General features: G+C 38.5%; 1 protein-coding gene across 1 annotated transcript; it reads right to left on the bottom strand.

Moving 5' to 3' along the window:
- Window positions 1-2,521: 2,521 nt before the first annotated feature.
- Window positions 2,522-25,327, bottom strand: si:dkey-192l18.9 (F-box/LRR-repeat protein 7). Its single transcript, XM_059534708.1, has 4 exons — window positions 25,128-25,327; window positions 19,139-19,228; window positions 5,575-6,180; window positions 2,522-3,558 (listed from the first exon to the last, which is right to left on the bottom strand). The coding sequence occupies exons 1-4, from the start codon at window positions 25,162-25,164 to the stop codon at window positions 2,822-2,824; spliced, it is 1,470 nt and encodes a 489-aa protein (XP_059390691.1). The 5' UTR covers window positions 25,165-25,327; the 3' UTR covers window positions 2,522-2,821.
- Between the last annotated feature and the right edge of the window lie 41 nt (window positions 25,328-25,368).

The following is a 25,368-nucleotide window of genomic DNA, read 5'->3' as shown; positions in this document are numbered from 1 at the left end:
ACCGGGGACATTTCCTAGTTGAGTGGTCAAATCTCACTTGTGATTATCTACAAATTAAAAAACTGATAGGCCTACAATTTCATTTTCTGACTATTTAATATTTTCACAAACTGTGAGTATAATTAAACTTTTCAAATTATTATTATAACAAACATATATATAGTTTCAGGAATATTTAATACTGTGTGCAAAACAATCCCACAACCGTATCAGGCCTCGTTATACAGTGCACACAAACAGTATTACTTTGTTTTAACGTGTGTGGTTAGTATGTGTCTACCTTGAAACAAATACTAATATCTTTTGATAACTGAGGATAATAGCGCTCTTCTCCCAGTTCTTCATGGGGAAAGTAATCGTTGTTTTAAACGTGCTGTAAAACGAGGACTGCTCCAGTCGGGGACAGGACAAGACACCAAAAGATTATAGCTAATCTCTCAGAGAAGTGCAAAAGATGCATCTGGATGCTTGCCACAGGGCCTTAACCTTCCTGTCTCTCCCCCATGGATAATGCTACTCTACATCTACCAAAAGAACATCCCTTCGTTTGCATATGTGTTACACTCGGCACTTTCCCAGTTGTTCATAGATACAAAACAAATGAAAGAAAACATTTCATTTTAAATAAGTAGCCCTTTATTTTGTGTTTTTAGCAGCAACATATTGCTTTCACAAAATGAAACGTAAACGTTATCTGGGATATCAAATATAAGACTTTTAGATCATTTTGAGATTGTCAGTAATGCCCTTTAAAGTGCAAATGCCCATATTTTCCTGGTTATTTTGAACCAAGTCGGTCTTTTGACATCAGAAGAAAACTATAAGGTTCTATTTAAGTAAATGAATAGTTCACCCAAAAAGAAAATGCTTTCAATCTTTTTCACTATTTTTAACTTACTTTCTTCTGTGGAAAAAGCAAGTAGTATATAGTTAATTGTTTTACATTTAACCATGTAATGGATGGACTCTGGACATAGACAACCAGCTGAAGATCTTTTGTAGAAAACAAAACATAAATCAACACAAACATAGTATAGACACCTAGGACACACAAGCTTACTGGCGATGTACAGTGACAATAATGAATCTCTTTCATGTGATAAATATTATGCTATATGTCATGTAGTTTTTATTTATTATTATTATTATTATAAGAGAATGGTACAGCTCTGCAAGAGGCAACATTACACACCAGATGTGTCTCAAAACCTAAGGAACTGCCTTTGACATGCAACCGTCAAAATTGTGTGCGTTGCATCAGTCTGATGTGTAAAGCACTATTTGCATGACACACGTAACTGTTTAACTGGCTTAAATGGATAGTTCACCCAAAAATGGCAATTTTATGTTTATCTGCTTACCCTCAGGGCGTCCAAGATGTAGGTGACTTTGTTTCTTCAGTAGAACACAAACAGAGATATTTAACTCAAACCGTTGCATTCTGTCAATCTTATAATGAAAGTGGATGGGAATCACAGTTTGAGATTACGCACCCTGTCCCTGTGTGACAAAAAAACAAAATGTCATCAGAGGTGTCCAAGGACGTCCATGCAATCACAAAAAATGGTCCACGTACAATAGCACAGGTGCAAGGTGAATGTTGAGACAGACCGAGCTCATCCATTTGTGGTTGAGCATATTTCGAAAGCCTTGTTGACGCAGCTGAATGCGGAAAGAGTTTCAGTAGGCAGGAGACCAGTGTTTTTCAATCCTGTTCATAGAGACACAGTACACATTTTCAAACTCTTTCTAATCAAACAGATCTTATTCAGCTTATTAGCTCATTAGTAGACCTGAAATGGATGGGATGGATACGGGAGACATAAAGAATGTATACTGTTGGTGTGCCTCAAGGAACAAGGTAGGGAAACACTGCAGTAGACAGCAAGCTAACTCACTAGGTCAGGGGTTTCCAGTCCTGCTCCTGGAGGCAACCTTCTGGCAGACTTTAGCTCCAATCTGAATTAAACACATCCAGAACAAGCTTATCAAGGTCTTTATTTGCCCCAGAATTTCAGTAGGCCAATGTTTCCCATTTTCAAACTCTTCCTAGTCAAAGACCTAAATCAACTCATCAGCTTGTTAGTGGTGACTTCTAGTCTTGAAATGGATGGGTCAGATAAAGGAAACATCCAAAATGTGTACCAATGTGTTGGTGTGCCTCCAGAAACAAGGTTGGAAAACACTTAAGTAGATGACAAGTTGACTCACTAGATAAGGGGTTACCGATCCTGCTCCTTGAGGTCCTGAATTAAACCTTCAACCTGAATTAAATACATCTGAACAAACTAATCAAGGTCTTTAGGATTACTAGAAACTTCTGGGCAGGTGTGTTGGAGCAAAACTCTGCACAACAGTGATCCTTCAGGATCAGGGTTTGACAGCCTTGAGTTGAGCAGAAGACACAGTACACATTTTAAACTCTTTTTTAATTAAACATCTAATTCAACTCTTCTCCTTGTTAGTAAAGACTCCTAGATTTCAAATGTATGAAACATATAAGGGTGAACTGATTGACTAGGTAAAGAACGTCCAGTCCTGCTCCTAGAAGGTCACTGTCCTGCAGAGTTTAGCTCCAAGCCCAAATTATCTGAACATCTGAACCAACCAATTACAGTGAGGATTACTCAAAATTTTTGGTCAGGTGAGTTAAAGCTAAACTCTGCAAAAGTGGCCTTCCAGGAGCAGTACTGAGCGCCCATGCACTAGATTTTGAGACACATCCACTTCGTTACATCTCATCAGGCAGTCATAGGAATGCAAAAAGTATAAACATCTGTTTTTCAGAGGTTGACGCCTCTGGCGTCCCCAACCTGTCCCCTCAGTAGAAAGCAGGTATAGTGTGTTCGATTACACAGCGTCTGCAGTGCTGTCGCACCAGTCGAAGTGCCTCAGGTGGCACCTCACACTCTTGTACGTTTAGTAACTGCAGCTCGGGACATCCCGCTGCTAGCACCACGAGCCCTCTCCCTGTCAAACTCTCACAGCCTCTCAGACTCAGCCTTCGTAGCCCTTCACAACAGTGTGCTAACACCTCCAACCCGGCGTCTGACACCAATGGGCAGCGGCCAACATCTATAGACCGCAATCGGGGGCAGTTGCGAGCTAAGCGGCTCAAACCCTGGTCCGTCAACCCCTCGCATCCCCGTGCATTCAGGTAGCGGAGCCGCGGACAGTAACGTGCTACATAACGCAGTCCAACGTCTGTTATGCGCATACAGTGTGCCACACTCAGATAGCGTAGGTGGCCCTCCAGGCGAGCGACCTCACGTAAGCCAAAGTCTCCAATAAGAGGGCAGTCGCTAAGGCTAAGCTCACGTAAAGCAGTGCAGTGCAGTGTTAGCTGCCGCAGGGCCTCGTCTGTTAGCCGGCTGCAGCGCCGCAGGTAGAGGTGTGTGAGACATGGACAATGAAAGGCAATGGTCCTCAAGCCTTTGTCCTCCAGTGATACACAGTCTGTCATGTCCAGGTATCGCAGGCCGATCTGCTGTCCATGTAGAGGTGTGAGCTGTAGAGATGCCTCCTCCGTCAGGCTGATACAGGTCACTTTAGGGCAGCCTTAGGGAAAGGGTGGGGATATTATCATTATTATAGTTTATGACTTCGAAAGTACAGTACACCCCATGCATCACTATTCCCGGGTTCAAAAACTCAATCAGATCCCAAAAGCAAACAACAAAGGGTGCAAAGGTAAAAAGTATTCTCAACTGGAATGGACCAGAGTCTTGGACCCAGAAACAGTATTTCATATGCAGAGTTGGGTATAACGAGTTAAACAGTAACTTACAGTGTTCATGTCACAACTTAACAAGTGGATTGACTTGACAAAGCCTTGCTTGACAACTAAAATAGCTTTAAATAAAGTACTGATGTAACAAAAGAAGCGACAGCTCTTTTCTTCCATATTGTGACCATGTATATTCGAGTGAAACAAAAAATAATCGAAAAATAAAAATGTAGGATGAGGACATGATTCTGAGACTTGATAGGTGGATGCTAAGGTGTTTTAGATCCTAAGTAGTTATTAGCAAATTGCTAGCGATTTCTGGGTGGCTGCTAATGTGTTTCTAGCCTTGAAGTCAGTTATTATACTAAATGAATACAAATTAAGGCAAAAGCTATAAGCTGTATTCTGTCCACAGTACAGTTTAAGCTATGTTCTGTCCACATACCTATTCTGACTTCTTAAGACGGGCATGTTATTAACTCTTATAGATTCCTTTCTTCTATAAAACCATCAGACCATTTCTTGTATTTTAAGATATATTTAAACATACGTATGAGCATCAGTTCCGGTTGTTTTGATCCTTTTTCAAGCAATAAATCAAAACTTGCACTGGGACTGCAAAGACCGCTGGGAAAAAGGAAATGTCACATGGGAAACAGCTAAACAGTCGAATAAAATAACTTTGAAATTCTGAAATTTAGAGTCTACATAAGGTTTTCAAATTGAGGTGAATGAAAAAATAGAGAGACCATAGGCCAAAAAAACTGAGAAAAATAATAAAGAAATAAAATCCAGAAACATCAAACCAGACAGTATCTGTTTTTATTTCTATTACAGTTATACTACCTGCTTTTAAAATAAAACATAACCACCAGAATTGTAGGATACTTTTGCAACAAAGGGTGTATTACTTGTGGAAAGCAGAATGCATGCTGTGCCCTCTGCATGATGAATAACTGTACAGTGTGTGACTCTTACAATGAACTCAGCAGACAGACTCTTAATCTTTGGTTGAGTTTAGCAGCCCATCTTTCAAAATCGAGCAGACCTCACCTTCCCCCAGAAAAAGACTGAAAGACTGGCAATGATTCCTAGAGCTCATAATGTTTTTCCCAGAAAAACTTCACCACTTTGAATTACTCCCTGAATAAATCCACAAGCAAACATGGTGTTATGATGCTTAATGGCAGCTAATCCATCACAAGAGCACTTGAAAATGATCAAGATTTAACATGTTTTACTCGTTGACCAGGTAATGGATGTGCCACGCAAATACACACATTTGCAGCCCACCTGTAGCGCAATTTAAAATATAATTTTGAAAGTCTTAAAAATCTCCACAACAATGCATGATATAGTGGTATACATAATATCTCACCTCAAGAAGTATGAGATTTATTAAAAATAAACAAATATGTATTGCAATTGGATGAATTTCATAAGGAAATCTTCAGAGGTCTTAATTAAAAATCTATTTCATCCACTCTTTCCTAAAATTGAGAACAGAAAGAACGCCAGTATGTAAATTTCATGCTGAAAAGCCCACAATCCCACAACCCCTTTTCAAAACCATTTTATTTAGTGTTTATTTAACAATGCATATACAATACATTACGTATAATAAATAATGATGCAATATATCCACATTTTTCTCTACGTAAAGAGAATTAAAATACTTTAAATGTCATAAAAGTAGGCTTTATTTTTATTTTATTTATTTATTTATTTTCTATTTGTGTCATTTCAATTGGACTGAAATAATTTATTTTATCACATGTTCTTGATAGGTTTTATTAGGTTCAATCAAAGACATATGGCAAACCAACTGCAATGTCTGCTAATATTACCTGATATGTCTAGATGTTCCAGATTGGGACACTGGGACACCACATCAAACACTGCTTCGTTGGACACATTATAGCAGCCTGCAACCTCCAAACGCCGCAGTTCTGGACAGCACTGAGCTACCACACGTAGCCCTCGATCAGACAGCCTCCGGCAGCCATTGGCCACGACTGTCTCCAGGGTCAGACAGACGTTGGGAGTGTCCTGGCACAACCGATGGGTGAGCACTTTGAGGGCTCGGTCAGCGCTCAGCAGCTCTCCGGTCAGACGAATGGTACTCCAGAGTCGCGGGTCCCAGGCCAGGTTATACCAGCGGCGGCATGCTCGAGCGCAGCGGCACAGCTGAGGGGTGGACAGGTAAGACAGGACGTGTAGTAAAACAGAATCGGGCAGGATATCAATGAGAGTGGTGGGAGGAACTTTAGAAGGCCGTGGGCGAGTGCCTGGAGGCGGGTGAACCAGGGCAACTGTTTCCCCAGTGACGTTAAAAGATGTGGAAGACGTTTCATGGCCATTTGGGACTGTTTGAGGGGAGACACAGGAAGGGTTTGACTTCAGAATGAGGGCAGGACTGGGAGTGCTTAGCGTCCTCATGCTCAAATCCGAATCTGAAAGAACAAGAAAAATCATAAATACTAGCACCTCCGCTGTTTAATTAACGCTGTGAGTGTACAAAGTGTACAATCGAAAGGTTCTGTGTGTGTGTGCACTTTGGATTGGTTAAAAGCAGAGCACGAATTCCGAGTATGGGTCACCATACTTGGGTGTATGTCATGTCACTTTCATTTTGTGGCTCTTTAATGTATCGTGACAGATCAGCACATGAAGCGATCATCTAGTCCTCTTTACTACTAGTTGTAGCCCAAAAAAAACTTGAATGAACATATTTCAATGTGGAAAGATGCATTTTTCAAGTTTAAGTCCACAACAATTAATCTACCAACTCTGTCTGGATTGTTTTTCAGATTAAATGGCAGATTGTGTGTTATGATTGGTCAGGTGGCCTGTCAATCAAACTCTCAGCAAAAGGTGAATTATTTCAACTAGACATCAGTGGGATTAAATGGATGCAAATGCGTCTCAGATTTGAGAAAGTCATTTAGAAATATAATGTAATTTACTGTATAAAGGTAAGAGAGAACCTGATTCTTGTCAGGAGAGAATGCATTAAATGTCTAGAAGCACAAAAGATCCCAAATATGGAAGCCATCAACTGATTTGAGAAACACGTTTAGCACAAATGGTGTTAACTCAAGCGACACACTTAGGCTCTTTGTTCTCAAAACTGTTTTTGATATCTCGTCATTGAAGGCTGATAAAAGTGTCAAGTTTATCTCAAATGCACTGTGTGCATTTGAAGTGCTTTCCATGGTTGAGTCTGCATTAATGGTCAAGCTTTCATTCTTTGCAGATGTTTCACCTATTTTGGAAAAGATCAAGTGGAAGACTTGGTTGTTTGGCAGATAGCTTGAGAGTTCTCTGCTAGATCTGGATTGCGACCTGGGACGCCTTGCCTGTATTTTTATTTACTTTGTGAGATAAACTGGCTTGTAACTCGCTAAAAAGATTTAGCTTAAAATGTTGACCTATAAATCAAGGCATTACCAAAACCAAAGTCCTGGGTTTGATTCCTAAGGAACACATGTTTAGTTGTAATGTGCTGTAATTGTTTTGTATATGAGATTGAATATATCCATTTCCAAAGTGACATCAACCACAATTCTTACTATTTTTTGACTTGGATTGACAAGATTTAATGATTTTTTTATATATATACCAAGTTAAACATTACACATTCATTAAGCAAAATAACATAACACTGGTAACTAGTCGCCACTGACCAGACTAATTTAAGTTTGCACATACTGAGATGACAACAAACATAATAAATCAAATGAGGTCATGTGACAACAATATACTACTCTCCAAAATGTTTGCTGCATCACATTTAAAGGGACAGTTCACCCAAACAATCTTTCTTTCTTCTGTTGGATACAAAAGAAGATATTTTGAAGAATGTTGGTAACTAAACAGCTGAGGGTAGCCACTGACTTCTATAGCATTTCTTCCATACTATGGAAGTCAATGGCTGCCATCAACTGCTTGGTTACCAATATTCTTCTGTGCTTTATACATACATACATTTTATAGAAATTTCTCTAATGTGACTACACCTACTTTGTTTAAAATTCTTTTTTCACTGAATATTACACTTGATTCATTGCACATAGTTTCAAAGTAAGCACATATTTTACATAAACTGCAATATAATTTGTTACATAAATTATAAATCATAAAGTAACAGTTAAATGCAGTTATGCAGCTAATATCTTGCCACTGACTTACTATTAATTACAATCTTTTCTCCTTAGGTCAGTGTGGGGCTGAACAGTTTTACTGGGTGGATTTACCTTTAGGAAACTGGTTCATAAGCCAACCATAAACTGAAAGATAATGAGGAGAAATATTAGGGGGGAAAGCATTTATAATAAGCTCTTGTCTACCCTTGCTCTCTATTTCACGTCCTTGTCAAGCCTCCTCCACGAAAATGAGCACAAAGGATGAGAGAATGGGAGCAAAACATTTCCAAAGTCTGTCTTTTGGACTCACGGATCCCCATCCCTAAACTCTTGATTAATAGCACTGTGCTAAGCTTCACGATGGTCCTTCTGAGGAAGTGAGGGTTTATGTGTAATGATGCTATCTTTACAGGAAATTTCTGACATGATGGATTAGTTTTAACAGAATTTTCCTCTGCATGCCCACAGGGGGACAACAATGTGCGATCCATACATTGGTTATTTTAAGGCATCTGATTGACATCTGGTTCAGCTAATCAGATCCCAATGGTTATGATAAAAGTAGAGTTTAGTGTACCGAGGGCTGGTCTTCAGAAGAATTACTTTAAGACTAATTTGATCTGTATGCTTTTGCCCCAGACAGTGTTCATCCCACAGTGATTTACTGCATTTACAGGGACAGACAATCTCCTTCCCTTCTTCCTCATGTGAAAATAGTGTGTGTGTGTGTGTGTGTGTGTGTGTGTGTGTGTGTGTGTGTGTGTGTGTGTGTGTGTGTTTGTGTGTGTGTGTGTGTGCAAGTGCAAGTGCAGTAAGTCAAGGAGATCTGTGTTCCAGACTTGACCTGAGATCAGTTTGACTCACGTCTGGGTCATGATGACATACACAGACTTACTCTCTTACTCTCGAGGGAGCTTAATGTCTTCGGCATGACAGAAGACAGCTACACGAACCCCTCCAGACCCTTACAAAGACAGTACCTCTGTATATTATAAACTGTATTATTGAATATAAAGTTACATACATTATTTACATTGATTCCTGCTGACATAGAAGAAGAGAGCGCCTCCTGTGGCAATACTGAGAATGCTGCACACACTGAACCATAAAAGAACTTTCTGTTTTAACATAATGACTATGATAATCTATCCCAATGTCTCACCTATTAGCTCATATTAAAATGTTTCTTTTGGAAAGACAGAATAAATGGAGACTAAAACAGCTGTCATGATGATACTGATGCATTCATTTCTTCTGATTATCATTCCAGTGCTGCATCTGTGACAACTGTGGTATATGTGGGACGGCTCCTGCTTTTGCTCTATAAATACACTCAGGCAGAGCTGTTTGCATGATATCAGTTTATTAAACCATGGCCTGTTTTGACTGTGCAACTGCTGGTGTCTAACGGCACTAAAAATCCACTGCAGGACAAGCTGTCAGACCAAGTAAACCGATTTTACAGAAGGGGCTCTGAATTACCTCTCCTGTGACCTTCAGTACAGGCTTTCTGAGAGGCCACAACCGGCAGCGGCTTGCAGATTCAATCAGCCTTAGGCTTAAAGAGGAAAACACCGTGAAAGCTGAAGGATTCGAGAACGGCAAAGAGGGAATTCACTGCTAAATCCCCTGCTTTCCTCTGCAACTGAACTGGCGGTTCTGGGTGGTCCATTCATATTGCTGGTTCCCTAGGGACACATATGCACTCGGTATCTATGGGTTTGGTGCACACAGCTGGAACGAGCCCCGGGAAGTTAGTTTGGTTCCCACTGTGGTGTAATGGGTCATTACCAAACTGCCCATCAAATATCCCAACCACTCAAAGGACTGACTCTACTCAGCTCACTGCAGAGCACCGGCTTTCATACTTGGGATTCCTGTAAAACATAAAGATGACCATCGGTCCTGCAAGCCCATGTGTTTATTCAAGCACTCTATAAACAATGGAGCAGACTTTTGGCTAGTATCCAGTGTTTATGGATGTGTGTCCTTTGTTTAGGCAATGTAATGACCCCAAGCTTATTCGAACTGACCGTTGGACATTGATGCCAAATGAACCGCTCTCTTGATAACCAGCGTAAGCCATAATGCACAGCATTCCAGTGCTCTTATGCCATGGGTCATTTGAGCAATCCAACACACAGCTGTCACAGAAACACACCATAATGAGATTTAAATCACAGTTCTTTATATACATGTTTGAGAGTTTGCTTTACTTGACTTACTTGATTTGATCTTTAAAGTTGCCTATTCAGAGGGAACTCCTTACTAAATACATTATAATAAAATAAAGGCACAAAAGCTGTCACTGGAGCGGGACCTATTCAAATGGTTCACTTTTGTAACTTATTTACTCTTAACGGATGTTAGTACTGTAAAGGTTTACCTTTTGTATATATATATATATATATATATATATATATATATATGCTTAGATCAAGGGAATGTTCCATATAAAGCCAATCAGTTTCTTAACATTTATTTTTTCGAATGAATTTCTTGTGGCTGAGCGCACATTCTTTCTCCTGTCTGATCCAAAGCCCACAGGACAGAAACTGTGTTGGATTTGGAATCGTAAACAAAGCCGGACTATCTGTTTAATTCCAACTGTGAAACATTTTTTATTCTAAACTTAGAACTAAAACAAACATACACTTGCTAGACAAAACACGGACAAACAATTCAGACAAAACATCTTCCAGGCCTTGAAAAAGTCGTGTATATTAAGCTTGCTATTCTCACAGAAAAACATAATGGGAGGTAACTTGGTACAATGCTATCTGACTATAAACTGCTCATCTGTAAGCCAGTTTTCGGAAGCATGTATGATGTTTCACACTTTTTCCAATCTGTTGTTGAATGTATAATTAGACTTGCATCTCGTCCAGCTGAATGGCCTTGATGTGAACTGCCAAAGGCTGCATATGGCAGAGGAATCCACAGGCATTAGATATCAGAGAAACAGGTTAACCATCTGGTCTTCAACTTGGACAAAGCAAAGCTTGAACATTTCATGTGAGGCCTTTTGGCTGAAGCTATTCCCCAGTGATGGATAAAACAGGACTGATCAAAAAGTTCAAAAGAAGTGATCATTCATAAGGAACATCATTGAATTTACATGTTCTTGAACAGTACATCAACTGAACAGTAATGGGATAAAGACTTTAGGCTTGCATTACAATCAAATCCAGAGGCAAATATCCTGCCCTGTTGCACTACAAGGCAGTTTAAGATGCTCTGAATGTTTGAACACATATCTATGCAGTTGCTACAGTGTTCTTAGTGAGTTAAATTAGTCTGAATGATAATCTGGAGCCAGAAATATAGAAACACTCCAATGTCATTTTGATCTGTAGAGGATCCCCCCCCCCCCCAAACAAAGAAAACAATGGACTAAAACTTATTCACTTTGCTCAAGCAGAGAATAGCAACTCCACCAAAAAACGGAAAATATTTGTCTTTGTTATTTTTTTGGATTTTTTTGGATTCTTATTACAAGAACAAGCAAAAACAAAACAGAGACATTTAACTGTCCAAAACCTGCCACTATGAAATTAAAAGCTTGTTCACACCAGTACGAATGTTAACTCTTTCCTTGTCACTGACAGAATTTTACAGCTTTCCATGTTTTCACTGTTATATGGTAGGTGGCGCTATTTCACGTCTTCTGAAAGAGTACGTAATGTCTGGATTAAAACTAATGTCCTATGTAAGCAGATGCATATGTTAAATAATGATCAACAAACAATATACAGCATATAAAAGTAAAATAAATATCGAGCAAGGAAGTGGACTGCAAGTTTTAGGGGTGTTGATGGAAGCGATCAACTCCATCTATGCTTTGAACAGTGTTCTGAATCCAATCTGGACATAGTCTTTGACAAAAACGCAATTCTCCGATTTTTGCTCAAAATGCTGATTTTGAAAATTAAAAAAAAAAAATTATTATTGTTTATAAAATAATAATAATTAATAATAATAATAAAATAATAATAAATAATAAAATAGATATAAATATAATAAATACAAATTATAAAAAAAGCTCAAGAAAAAGATATATGTCTTTTTGACATTTTGCATGTCCAGATATTCATATAATAAAATATCCTGGTGGCTATGAATTTGTTATTTTTATTTTGTGAAAATTATAAAAAAGAAACTCTGCCACGGAAAGGCACGAAATTACCACCAAATTGTAGTTTTATGTAACAGAAGCAGCTCTGGGCATGTGAACAAATGCGCAAATGCTCCAAATTTTCATCTTGGTGTGAACAGGGCTTAAGGAGTTGCCAGAGTGTTGCTATGCAGTTTTTAAGGTGGTCTGTGGTTTTGGTCCTCACTTAAGTATCTAGGACATCCAGGTCTTTGATGCAAGTCTATGGGATTTTTCTGCCCATTACATGGTACTGTAAGCCTACCAAAATTTAAAAGTATGATTGTTTACAGAAGAAATAGCACATCTCCTCCCAGCACGTTGCATGACTTGAGGACTTAAACCATAAGTATGATCTAATAATTGGATGTTCAGACAACATGGAAAAGCAGTTTCCCACCACCCTGGTCTTTAATGAAGGGCCCCACTGAAACACGTTCAAGATCTCCCTTCACATCCTCAGTAGAGGAGACTCTAGAGCATATGGGTCTTTACTGAGCATGTGCGACCACGGCTTGTCCTCCTTCTGAGAGTTCACCAAGAAAAACAAAAATACCCAAAGGACCTCCTCCAAGGCCTACAAAAAATCTGCTGAAAGGACATTCGATCCGTCTCATTCTGCTCTCCACAGCTCATAGATCATACACACAGCAGAAATATAAGAGAAAAGGCAATACTTGAGGCAAACTAGTGTGTTTTACATCCCTCCCAAGCAGTATTTCACCAGTCAAGACCCAGTCCAGCAGATCTGGTCTGTTTTACACCTAATCATTGGCTTAACTCCATCCGATTTCCATCATGGCACTGCAGTATCATTTAGCACCTTGAAATATAGGCTATCAAAAGTTCTCGAGCAACTTGCCTGGAATACCAAAGATGGAAACATAAGGACATCTGCCCTGACATGTGCACGGCAGACATGGTGAAACTCTTGCAGATCACACAAATCACAGACAAACAGTCATAATGGGTTGCAAGATGTTCTGGGAAGGCCCCCTGCACTACATAGTTATGACAAGAAGCAAATTGTGGCAACTGCTGTAATGTGGTCATGGACATCTGGAGGGCTGACTGACTAAACCCTCTGATTTGGAAAGAGAGGGATTGATGAGGTAATGCTATGCTGTCCAGATTCAGTCGGTAGATTCAGGTTCAACCAGAGAGAAAGCCACACTCCAATATTCCATGAACTATTATCTCCAAGCACATGTTTAGGAACCTCGCGGTTAAAATTGCATCCCTCTTCAGAGAGGTGTTGAATCAGGTTGCAATAAGGTTCGGTCCGATGAGGTTCTACCAAACTTGGCTCCGTCAAATCAGCTCCTGCTCGTGTGACGGTTCAGTCAGAGGGTAAGGACTTGCATACTTTCACAGTTGTGTTTTTAATGATTGAGAAGTTCATACCAACAGGGTGCCTCCTTTGAAGAGCCCAAACACAACTCAGCCTAACATGACTGAGACAGGTCTAGATGAAACACTGAGAACATAACACAAGAACCAAATCTACGGTTTTGACTGAATGAAGTCTTTACTTTTCATTGCCCAGTGCATTCATAATACTTGACAGCTGCCTGGAGATTGGCTCACTTCAAAATTAATGTTCTGTCATTATTTACTCATTCCAAACCTTTGACTTTCTTTCTTCTGTAAAACGTGTCTCAGTGTTTTTATCCATACAATGGAAGTCAATGGGTTCCAATGTTGTTTCGATCCCGATGCTCCACATAACATCTTCTTTTAAGTTCTGCAGAAGAGAGAAAATCATACAGGTCTGGAACAAAACAAGGGTGTGTATATTTTTAAGAGTGAAATTGCTTGGTGCAATAAAGCAGGAAATTATCACAAATTACTTTAAAGAAAATATGAACAGTTAGCCACATGGCAGGCTCATTCATCCATGCACATGAACACATTTAATCTAACATACATACTGCTCAACAGCTTCTACAGTCTTGTGTAAACATGGCTGAAACCTCAGTGTTTGTTTTAATTCAACTTCAGAGAACATGTTTTAGATTTGAGTTATGCTGTTGAGTTTGTTAGGGTCAATTCGACAGAAACAGACCTTAAGAATGCACACATAAAAACTGTGTAAACAGTAGCACAGCAAAAGTAGACAGCGGATAACATCAAAATTGGTATAATTAAATATATGTCATAACTGTTGTTCCTCATACAAACAAATCAGATTTAAACAACAAACATTAGACAAATTATGCTAGTAAGGCTACACATTGCTAAACTTTTCCTTCAAGCCAAGTTTTACATTAGACGTATTGAGAATTAGCAGGGTATCTTCAATATGTGCAAGTCATTTTGAAACCTTACGCTAGTATGCGGAGAGTCTGGAGACAAGTGACTGTCATTGAATCATTGACTCAACTGATTTATTCAAAACCACTGATTCGTTCAGGAACAAAATAAATGATCTGCTGAATTCAGAGCTGTATATAGCATAATACTGTTAATACTTCTGCCATATGGCAAACATAGTAAGAGTAGTACGTAAGTACTGTATGTGGTTCTGAATTCAGCAGATCACTTTTGTTCCTGAACGAATCAGTGGTTTTGAATAAATCAGTCAATGATTCAATGGCACTTGATTCGATCATGCATGACAGTCGATTCTGAATTGGTTTCATTTAGAACTATTTTTGCTGATGGAGAAAGATGAATATACTCCAAAATTGTAAGTTACTCAATATTAACTTCTTGTTTATTGAACTGTTATATTAAAGCAATATCACATTTACTAACATGCTGATCCAGAGCGAACCAAATAAACACATGTGCTTTTATCCAAATTCTGTCTTGATGGAGAAAGTGGTCATTTAACTGTTTTGAAGACAGAGAGATAATTCATTAGTATTCCATCCGAAGGTAGATCCTATAATTGTTTGCTTCATAGAATGTTGTAGCCAGTTCCCAGTGAAATATGAAGGAAATGCCAAAAAGAAATGGATATACCAAACTGCATCTGCATAAACCGCACACTCCCGCATGCCATTACGACATTTGACTTACCGTACCGTTTAATCCACAGCAAAATAAATCTACCATACTCTCCCACATCTCTGAAGCTGAAGGACTTTGGCAATGAAATCGGTCAGAATCAGGAGAAGTTGATTAATATGTTTTCCTTGGGCTGAACTGTCCAATCTGCTGTTATTTAGTGCTAGTCATCAGTAATCAGTGCTGTCACTTGGCTTCACTTAAAACCCCATTACTCCTCAGTGCAGGTCTCTGAAGCCTAGTATAACAAATTTCCACTCATGCTTCTATTGTCTGCACAAGAGAAGATTGACAGTGACACCTCACACAAATCTGTATGATGAGAAAAATATGAAGAGGGACTGTTCGTAATCTAGAAGTTTACAAACAGCTGTTAATAACAGGAGCCCATGATGGAGAAAGAGACCGACAATAATAATAATGATGATGATGATGATAATAGATTCAAAAGTTGTCGAGGCAAACTCCATGTTGACTTGAGAAAGCTGTTTAAAAGCTGGACGTTTAAAGTAGTTTAAAATTTGAATTGGTTACAAAAGCGTAAAGTTTGAAGCTATTAGTATCGTGACCGAGTCGAATCTCTGATAAATGGTCTTTTGGGACTACAGCGGAAATTTTCAATTCTGAAATGTACAGTATGTTTACATAGTACATTAAAGTCTTTAAAAAGAAAACCTCAATGCAACTCTTTGAAAGAGGTAGAAAAAAAAAAGAAAACTGAAGAAAAGTGGCACAGCAAAGTGGGTCAATAATCCCCAGTGCTAACAGCTCTGGTCTCATGGTTTGTTATTCATCCTTGAACAATCTGTAGAGAAGCCACATCTCAAACACATGGGGAGCCAAAGTAAACTGTCCGGTGACAACCATTCCTAGGCCAGGCCTGAACTTATAGTGTGTGTTTTGAACCACATCCCAAACGAGGAATGTGGACTTGTGAGCATTTTAACTACTTTAGCTAAGCACCTCATGAAATTCTCTCTCATGTCGACCATTAATAAGGAGCTTAATTTAGCTATTCAAAAGGTGAGAAATCTATATGTGTTGAATTTATCTTGAAATACAGAGACAGGGGACTCCTTTTAAGATGGCAAAGCAATCCCTAACGCAGTGCCAATTTTAGATGTTTTCCGTATAATGAGAAGATATTTGAGATGTTCCATTGAGCATTATCTTCAGTAGGCTCAAAGAATTTTTATTAGTGTCATAGTGTTTTTTGAAATAAACTCTCAAATATCCCCTGATGTTCAGATGAGCGACGGTGGTCTATGTCCTGTTCCTCTTTCCAGCTGAACAACCGGATGCTTCAGAGATTGTGGAAAACAGGTGAAGGCTGCAGGTGTTCAGAATGTGTTCACTACTTCAACAGTCCTGAGAAACGCTAAGTCTTTCAAAATCAACAAGTACTTTTGTACTGAATACCTAAGAGGAACATCATCCTTCTTATATTTGAAAAGGTCCAACAAATATGGACCTTGAGGCCTGAATTATATGAGTGATGGAAGGATGGTTGGCACAAGACATGCCCAACATTTTAATGGTTTGGTTCGAGACTTTCCCACACTTTGGAAAGCCAGTCAGTGTTCAATCTTAAACAGAGAAGAAAGTGTTCAAGCTAAAAGCACAAGATGTTCCCTGTTAAACTCAGCTGGGCATTATTTTCCATTTGTAGACATGAAAATGTATTTGTTGTAATTGCATTAAAATAAATATATATTTATCCTTTTGAAAATGAATTATTTCCTGGTTTCAGAAGTGGCAATAATTGTGTATATATGCTGGCATTCAATAAATGAGCAGTCACAAAAGTGTTAAGACTAGGTGCTATTCCTATGTGAATATATATATATATATAATAAAATAAAAAATAGTAAATTATCCACTGACCGAAAATTTGCCAAGAGATGATAAAGAAAAGAGAAAGCCTTTTATTTACTTCCATCTCTTTCTTAGATTTAACTGAAGTTTAGATTACCATTTTTTCATTGCAGTTCTTAAAAATTTAGGGTAAGTTGCTCCATTTTATTTACTTAAATAATTATGGCCACATAATCCATACTTTATTTAAATTCACATTTTTTTCATGTTTGATTTTTTTGTTTGCGTGAGTGTTGATTTTAGACCATGTACTACCATGGGATCATGTTTAAATATAATGCAATCATAGTATGTATATTTTTATGTTTGTAGTAGAACCCAGAAAAGCGAGTTCTTTTACTAAAATTACCACACCCAAAAATATGGTGAACTGCCTCCACAACACACACATACAGTATGTGATTTCCCACAGTGTAAGAGCTGGACGTTCACAATGCCAAGGCTTTGCCAGTCGTCCAGGCATTATGTGTGTTTGTGGCATATCCATACTTGGAGAAAGCACACATCTCCTGACTCACAGTATGAAATATCCTGACATTTCAGACACACTCACATGTGTTTGTTATCCTGTGGGAAGCGCCATCCCACACAAGTGGATTTCATCCTTTCATGAAGGCATAAATATAGAGGGATTCGAGGTCTTTACATTGTGTGTGAGGGTTTGTGCATATACACACTTCTGAATATTGTTCACAAAAACAAATCACTCATTTACTCATTAACAAAAAACAAAAAACACAGCCGACAGCTGCACCCAGGTATACAGTATTGAAAATCAACTGTTTGTAAACTTTTGAATGGAGTCATTTTTTTAAATTCAACCGTTATATCTTATTCAGGTCTATACTAAATAAAAAAATAACATGCATTTTGTACGATCCCTCTTATTTTGGCTAAATGAACATTCAGCAGTTTCTGAAACTGATGTTTTGACCACAACTGTCCACTCTAAAATGACTTTCTTATTCAAGTGACGTAGTGTTGCGATCCATTTGCGATCCATTTGCAACTTTACTGAGAGTACTCAGACAATACAGGGTCAAATATCGGCAAGGCCGATTAAAACTTGGCTCTTCTGTAGTTACATCGTGTACTAAGACCGATCAAAAAAATTAAAAGCCGTGATTTTCTAAGCTGATATGGTAAGGAACTATACTCTCATTCCGGCGTAATAATCAAATTCTTGTTCCGTCAGTTTTAGTACACAGTGTAACTCTTTGGTCATTTTTGAGCGAGATGCTAAAGGTCTAATCAGATTCAATGATCTATGCTAAGCTAAGCTAAAAGTGCTACAACTAGACCCAGAGATCGACTGAATGGATTTGAAAACAGTAAACCTCAACTGTTTAACTCTAGGGGAGATGGAAAATGAGCCTATTTTCAAAAAAAAAGAAATTTTATCATTAAAAAAGCATTATCATTTAGTCTTAAACACATTTTGTAATGCAGTGGCATGTGAAATCAAGCTTGAGCAGTAAGAAACACCTGTGTGTAGAATATTATATTGCATTATACAGATAGAGATCCCACGCCAAATAAACAGTCAAAATATTTACAAGCTTTCTGCAGGCATGATTCACGCTAATGAAACTTAAAAGGCTATGGAACCAATAAATGAATGAGTTTGTTTAAACATGCACTGATAAATATAACAACACGGGTCAAATGGTTAGCAGTATGTTCCATGGAAAGGAACAGCCTAGTTCTAGTTCGCTAGTTCTATCAGGTTACAAAACTCTGGAGTGATCTTATATGAGGAATATATCTGCTGGGGAGGTCATGTGGTACATGAGAATATATGATGCATAAGCCAAGCCAAACTCATGTAGGGATTAACAGATTTACTGTCTTTTTTATTAGCTGTTTTTACAGGACAGCACGGGGATGGAAAGGGTGCAGTCCACACCACTGTAATGTAAAAACATCTCGATGATGTTTTCCTAATTTCAAGAGACCCTAAGAAAAACAGCCACACACACACTGCGTTCCTGCAGCTAATATCCAGATATTAACCTGCCCTGGGGATTTTTCCAATCCGCTCGCTCTCAAGACAAACGGCCCACAAGTTGGCTCCAAATGCCAAGTTTGTTTTCAATTTCCAGGTTATCCTACGAGCACATAAGTTTGCTACAAAATGTTAAACATTTCATATGAGAGGGGGGAAAAAGGAAGAGCGAATGTGACTTAGCAGGCATTTTGGCTCATAATGAAGACCAGATGGTTTACCTTCACTGGTAGCCACATTCTTGGGAGCTTTGGTGGGCGTGTGATCAGTGCTGGAGCTCACATCGGAGGAGATACTGGAGCTAGCCTTGCCTGGGACAGAGGGGAAGAAGGAAATAACGTTTTGTGAAAACAGCTTGTTTTTCAGATCATACTTGACTGCATGCATTCACAATCTATATACAGTCGTCTCCATCGCCCAGCTGTGCAGATTCACAGAAGGGTGGGGTGCAACAGTTCCCACTCGAAGTCAATATCATAACATATGCAATAAAAGCACAATTGGACATTTTGGCCCAATCACTCATTCACTTGCTGAACCATTTCTGAAAGCAAGGAAACTCCTCTTGTTCTTAATCCAAAACAAGGTCTGAGGTTTCAATGATTAAAGATTTGGAGAGGAACTCATTACTCAGTGCTCATCAGGAACGCACTGAAGCTGAGCAAAACCCTTCGGTTTACGTCTTCCTGCCAAGACAATATCCGTGACTGGAACAATAGATGGAAGAAATGACTTTAGTATCTCCAACACTGGCAGAGTCTGCAGTTTCTTTATGATCCTCCAAGACAGATTTATCTATCATACATTAGGACATATTTGGCCACTGTGCAAGACAGCGAGCAGAGACCATTCGTGACGGCTTGTTACTTGTATTTGATGATGGTTTATTTAAGAGGTTGAATAAGTTTGATACTTTCACATTAGTTCACATTTGTGGATTTTAAAGTTGGGTTGTTGTTGTAAAAAAAAGGTGTGTTCATTCACAGCCTGGAACGGAGATCCAGACATAAATCAAACACACTACCACCACCCTTTAGATTATGGTTCCCCAATCGCAGGGACAAGCCAGTGTTAAGCGCCTGACTTTTTTTTTTTTATTGCATGAATTTCCATGTTGGTTGATGCGAGTGCTTGATGGGTATTGATCTATCTGTGCACATATTCAAAATGAGCTCTAGTACCTTGAGTTTGTTATTTACAACAGAAAACGAACATTAATTTAGTCTGGATCGGATTGATCAGCAGAAGTTATTAATCCACCAAGAGCGTGATGTCATTAGCTCCTGTAATGTTTGGCCAAAGTGTTTCAAACAATGGATGTGGGACCTACTAATCATGACTAGCTAGTATTATGGTAGTAAAGCAGTGAGTTTTTCATGAAAAGTGCACCCCAGCTTGGCCTTTCTGGCAAAACCCATTTTAGTTGCGTAATGTGATAAATTTCAGACTCATTTTTAGTTGACAAGAAGAAACAAAAAGGCCATGGAAAAGGCCTTGCTTTCTGTAGAAGAAGATGTGAATATGTGTGCATGTGTGTTAATTTGGCACTTCTTCCTCTGTCAGGTCATGAAGTTGAACCACAAGCAGCTCCATGCGAGCAGAGCACAGCTTCATCCCACAAACACCGTTCTCTCTGTAAATAAGTTAGCTTTCTTCTAGCTCTTAACACACATCCATACAGGAGTGAACACACAGAAACACTCTTTTCACACATATAAAGAGGTCATGGAGTTGTTGCAAATCGCCATATGTGTGAACGCCCCTTTACACACCCAAAATGTTGCCAACATATGTCCACCCTGGAAAGCTGTTGTGTGAAGCTCTTTCAAACAAGCTGTCAGATTAGCATGAACGACTCGATGAACTCTTATCACCTCGGTCATAACAGAATAACGTGAGCTGCACTGAACACACTGTAACCAGAGCCGTGACGTGCTGCAGTCACATCAGTGAGACACAACATCTGCTTCAGCTCCTATAGTGGGCAGAATGGGACTCATCCGTCAAGTGGACCCCATGTGCTTTGCACGCCTTGAATTGCGACCAGATACGACTCTGTTATTATGATGTTGCTAAGCAAAGCTTTCACAAAGCATAAGTCTTCAGCTTAAACAGAATGGATGATGGAACTGCACTACTTTGTGGCTAAAAGAGACGCAGCAGCGTTCTTACTCAGAATCGAGAGCTAAAACCACAGATATTTGCTTTGGTGCTGGTTCACAGGCGATTTTCTCAACTCAGTACTGAAAAATGATGTATACAAATGTGGCCTGAAATGAATAAAGGATGATTTGAGGGTGACAATATGGACTACAGGGAAATGAAGAGGTCAGCTCTCAGCTGTTTATTGTGGCATACACACATTTTCTTGAAAATGGGCATTCACAAGTTGAGCACGAGGGTCAACATGGAGACGGGTCATTCTCTAAATGTTGATTTTAGGACTTACAAAAAGTTAGTGTTGAATTAAAGGGATTGTTCATCCAAAAATAAACCTGTTGAACACAAAAGAAGTTATTCTGAAGTATGTTCATAAACAAACAGTTGACGGTACCCATTGACTTCCATAGTATTCCCTACCATGGAAGTCATGGGCTACCATCAACTGTTTGATTACCAACATTCTTCAGAATATCTTCTTTTTGCTCAGCAGAACAAAGAAAATCGTAGAGGTTTGGAACAACTTGAGGGTGAGCAAATTATGAGAGAATTTCCACTTTTGGATGAGCGATACATTTAAGCAATTTCGTTCCTCCAATAAAAGCTGATGGCAAGTTTTATTATTATAAAAAGAAAAAAAATAAACATTTTTTATTTTTATTTTTTTGTAAATATTATTACCAACCATGAATTTGTGACTTGTAACAGTAATACCAGTGACAAATTCTCACATAAAATAAATGTAAGATGGTTTCAAAACAATTTGAAAATCCACACTGATCTATTGAAAATAAATAAATAATAAATTGTGATTTTTTTTTTTTAATTAAAACTTTTCATATGCATATTAAGCATTGTAACTGGTTTAAAGTAACCTTTAAATATATTGCATATATTATACAGGTGTAGATGAACAGAGAATTGATTTGAGATATTCTTTGCTCTCAGACAGGGGCTGAACTTTGACTGAACTCTGACCTGCAAAAATGACAGGTGGAAAATCCCAAAGTCTGAACTTTCTACTTAACTAGGAAGAAAAGAGCTCTGCTTGACTCTGAAAATAAATCTGATTCATTAAGCTTTCAGTCGTTTGCCATCCCAAGCACAGCCATTTCCCATCACAAAAGAGATTTCCTTCGAATTTTCACAAACAGTTCATCACTCATGGCCTGAGTGGCCAGTCCATAATCCATAAATCATACAGAGCTCTTTCCTCCGTGATGGAAATTTCAAATAGTGCTAAGTATTCCAGATGCAGACTAAAAGAGACAGACTGTCCCATGCACACATTCCCACATTTGCCTTGATTTATGCCCATTCTCTGACAATTCAGGCTCTGCATTTATAACAGAAAATCTACCCACTGGCCACGCTTTTGTCTTCTCCAGATGTTCACTGATGGACTGGAGTGCTGTGGATTATTGTGATGTTTTTATCAGCTGTTTGGACTCTCCTTCTTATGGCACCCATTCACTGCATTGCATCCACATTTGGGGTCAGACTTAAGAGCATATGACAGAGTCCTAAATGCATAATGTTTAGCAGTGCATTGCATATGCAGTAAATAATGTTACAGAGCCAAAATGTTTCACTTGGCATTGTTTAGATGATTAGGCAACATCAGCTTTACATTTGTGCTGTTGCACTAAACATGATATTCAGTACAATTGCATTTAAACAGCTCAATGAGCATGAAGTTCATTTCAAGTTAAAATGTAGCCAGTTATATTATCTAAAAATACTTTGCACCTGCTTAGATCATGTTGGTCCGAAGAAAAAAAAAAAACTATGGATTCAAACTCATATTTCTGTAATTGCTTCACACTCTGAGTGAATTGGCATGTTTATGGTGAGGTTAAAGTAGTTGTGAGTCACAAAATCAGACTTTGAGGCACTTCACAATGACCTGTTCGCCTGAACACTTATGATCAAATCACCCAGAGCAGATGTTAGTGGCAGATGTGAACAAGGCCAGAGAGAGCTGACTGTGAGCAGTTTCACACACCCACGAGTGTTGAGTTTTACTCAAAACTGCATAAAGTACACACATCTGCTCCATCATACGGAGCTCAGGACTGTTTGTAAAAATCAGCAGTTACTTCTGGGATCAGAACCGCACAAAAGCGTCTGTGCCGCTAGTGGGACCATATGAAGTTACACAGATGATTACTGTTACCAAACACGTTTCCCAAATATTCCTCTTATTTCCCATGTGCTAGCATTTCCATCCATCTTAATAGCAGTTGCTTATTTGAAACAAACCCCTTTCTTCTTCTTCATCTTCTTGTACCGTTTAATGATGGCTGACAAGCCAACTTATGGTGTATTGATAGATTGGAATTGATAAAACATATATTTCTCAATGTCTTTCTCAACTCTTTTCATGTTCCTTGGTAAATAGAGCACAGTGTAGGAGTACATGCTCAATAGTCTCTTCTTCACTACAGGATATACTATACATAATCCAGTTTGATGTTTCCCTATTGTGAACAATGAATGATTTACACCAGAAAGTCCTGTTCAGAGTCATGTATTAATTACAGTATATCCTCTCTCTCATATTATTGAGGCATACTCTCTTTACCAACTCTCTTTTTTTGAATATTGTGAAGCTGTTTGCCTTTCATTTCCCTGTCATACATACCAGAGTTAAAGACTTCTCATTGTTAATCTTATATTGTAGATTCAATTCAACACAATAGATCTATAATTTGAGGCATTATGCTTGTTCTTAGCACAGGGATAAAAATAAGTAACTCCATGAAGAAGGAAGTCTCCCTGTGCTCCACACTTTATTAAAAAGACATCATATAAAACTCCTTTCTTGGAGATAATATGTACATTGTAGTCAAAGTTCAGTGGATCATGTGAGAACTTGATGGAAACTGACTTCATGTTCACTAAAATCAGATGAAAATACATTGCCAAAATGGTTGAGAAAAGTAAAATCAGTTGTGTGACAATACAGTCTAAGATGAAAGAAAGAAATCCAATTAATACTGTAATGCAGATGCTTAATTAACTCTCCCAACAGCTCTTTCTTTAATTCATGTCATGTAAATTACATATCATGATGGTCATTAGAAGGCCTGTACTCCATCGTGATATTGGGATGTTTTTAGATTGTCATCTGGTTATTTTCATTTATTCTGTTATGTTATCATTACTGTGTAATTACTGTGGACCAAAGTTTCTTTTAATACCACCCATCAAGGATTATAAAAGTTAATTACCTTAACGATCTGTCATAATCTTACCCTATATGTGATTTCATTTTTAATAAACATAGCCAGCCCTTCACCATTACCTGTCTCTAGCCCTTCTAATACCTATATATCTTTTTATCATACAGTATGAAGTAAAAGAAGATGGCAATTTAAAATAAGAGCTAATCCCTAACTTGTTGGAATAATAATGTTTTAGCTTCCAAAACTATAAAACTATAAAAGTACTAAACAGGTTCATAATTAAACTGACTTAAGACAATTTTCAGAGGAAGAAACGCCGTGTTGTGTCGCATCTGTCGCGGTTCTATGTAGTGGGTGTGGTCTGTCGCTTTCCAGTGGTGGTGGGCGTGGTTTAACCTCGCTGGACGCAGATACATTTGCCAGGTAACTACGCCCCCAAAAACACGAGAAAAGAAAGCAGGCAAGCTCTTTTGATAACATGCTTCAGTGATTTGTGCTGTTTTACAGCCTCACACAGAGACAAGTGCGTGGATGGTTTCTGTGTTGACAGGTAGTGTAGAATATTCGATCTTTTTTTCCTTCTTTTTAAATCACTTATGTTTCAGCTTCATGAATTTAGCTGTGCTTTAATATGTACTATTTCTTTGTTATGTTTTACTTATATTAGATCCATTTTCTTTTTTTTCTTTTTTACAATAATGCGCAATCCCCCTCATCTTCAAAACGTGCTTAATTTATTACAACTCACCCAGGGCAACTCTGTATCTTTATTTCTACAACCAAAAGTCCATGCCAGTTACTAAAAACCACCTTTTTTAATCTCACAGAAAGTGCCGTGTTTTAGTTGTTGGAGATCACGTACCTTCACTTCCACACCGTTTGCCATTGTTCGCACCCATCCTGAAGAACACATAGTCTCTCCTCACAGTCAGAATAACACATCTAAACAGTCCGATTACACGAGCAAAGTCCCCGAGCAGAAGAAACTAGGCTTTATTTGTTAAAGTCCTCGCAGATGAGGAGAGAGACGAGCATCACTGGAGAAAAGCTGCTCGGATCTGGACTCTGGAGCGAAGAGAGACTCAGTCACTGTGACTGGAGGA

This window comes from Carassius carassius, chromosome 42, assembly GCF_963082965.1.
Source record: "Carassius carassius chromosome 42, fCarCar2.1, whole genome shotgun sequence".
Taxonomy (NCBI): Eukaryota; Metazoa; Chordata; class Actinopteri; order Cypriniformes; family Cyprinidae; genus Carassius; species Carassius carassius.
This window is presented reverse-complemented; position numbering and strand designations above follow the sequence as displayed.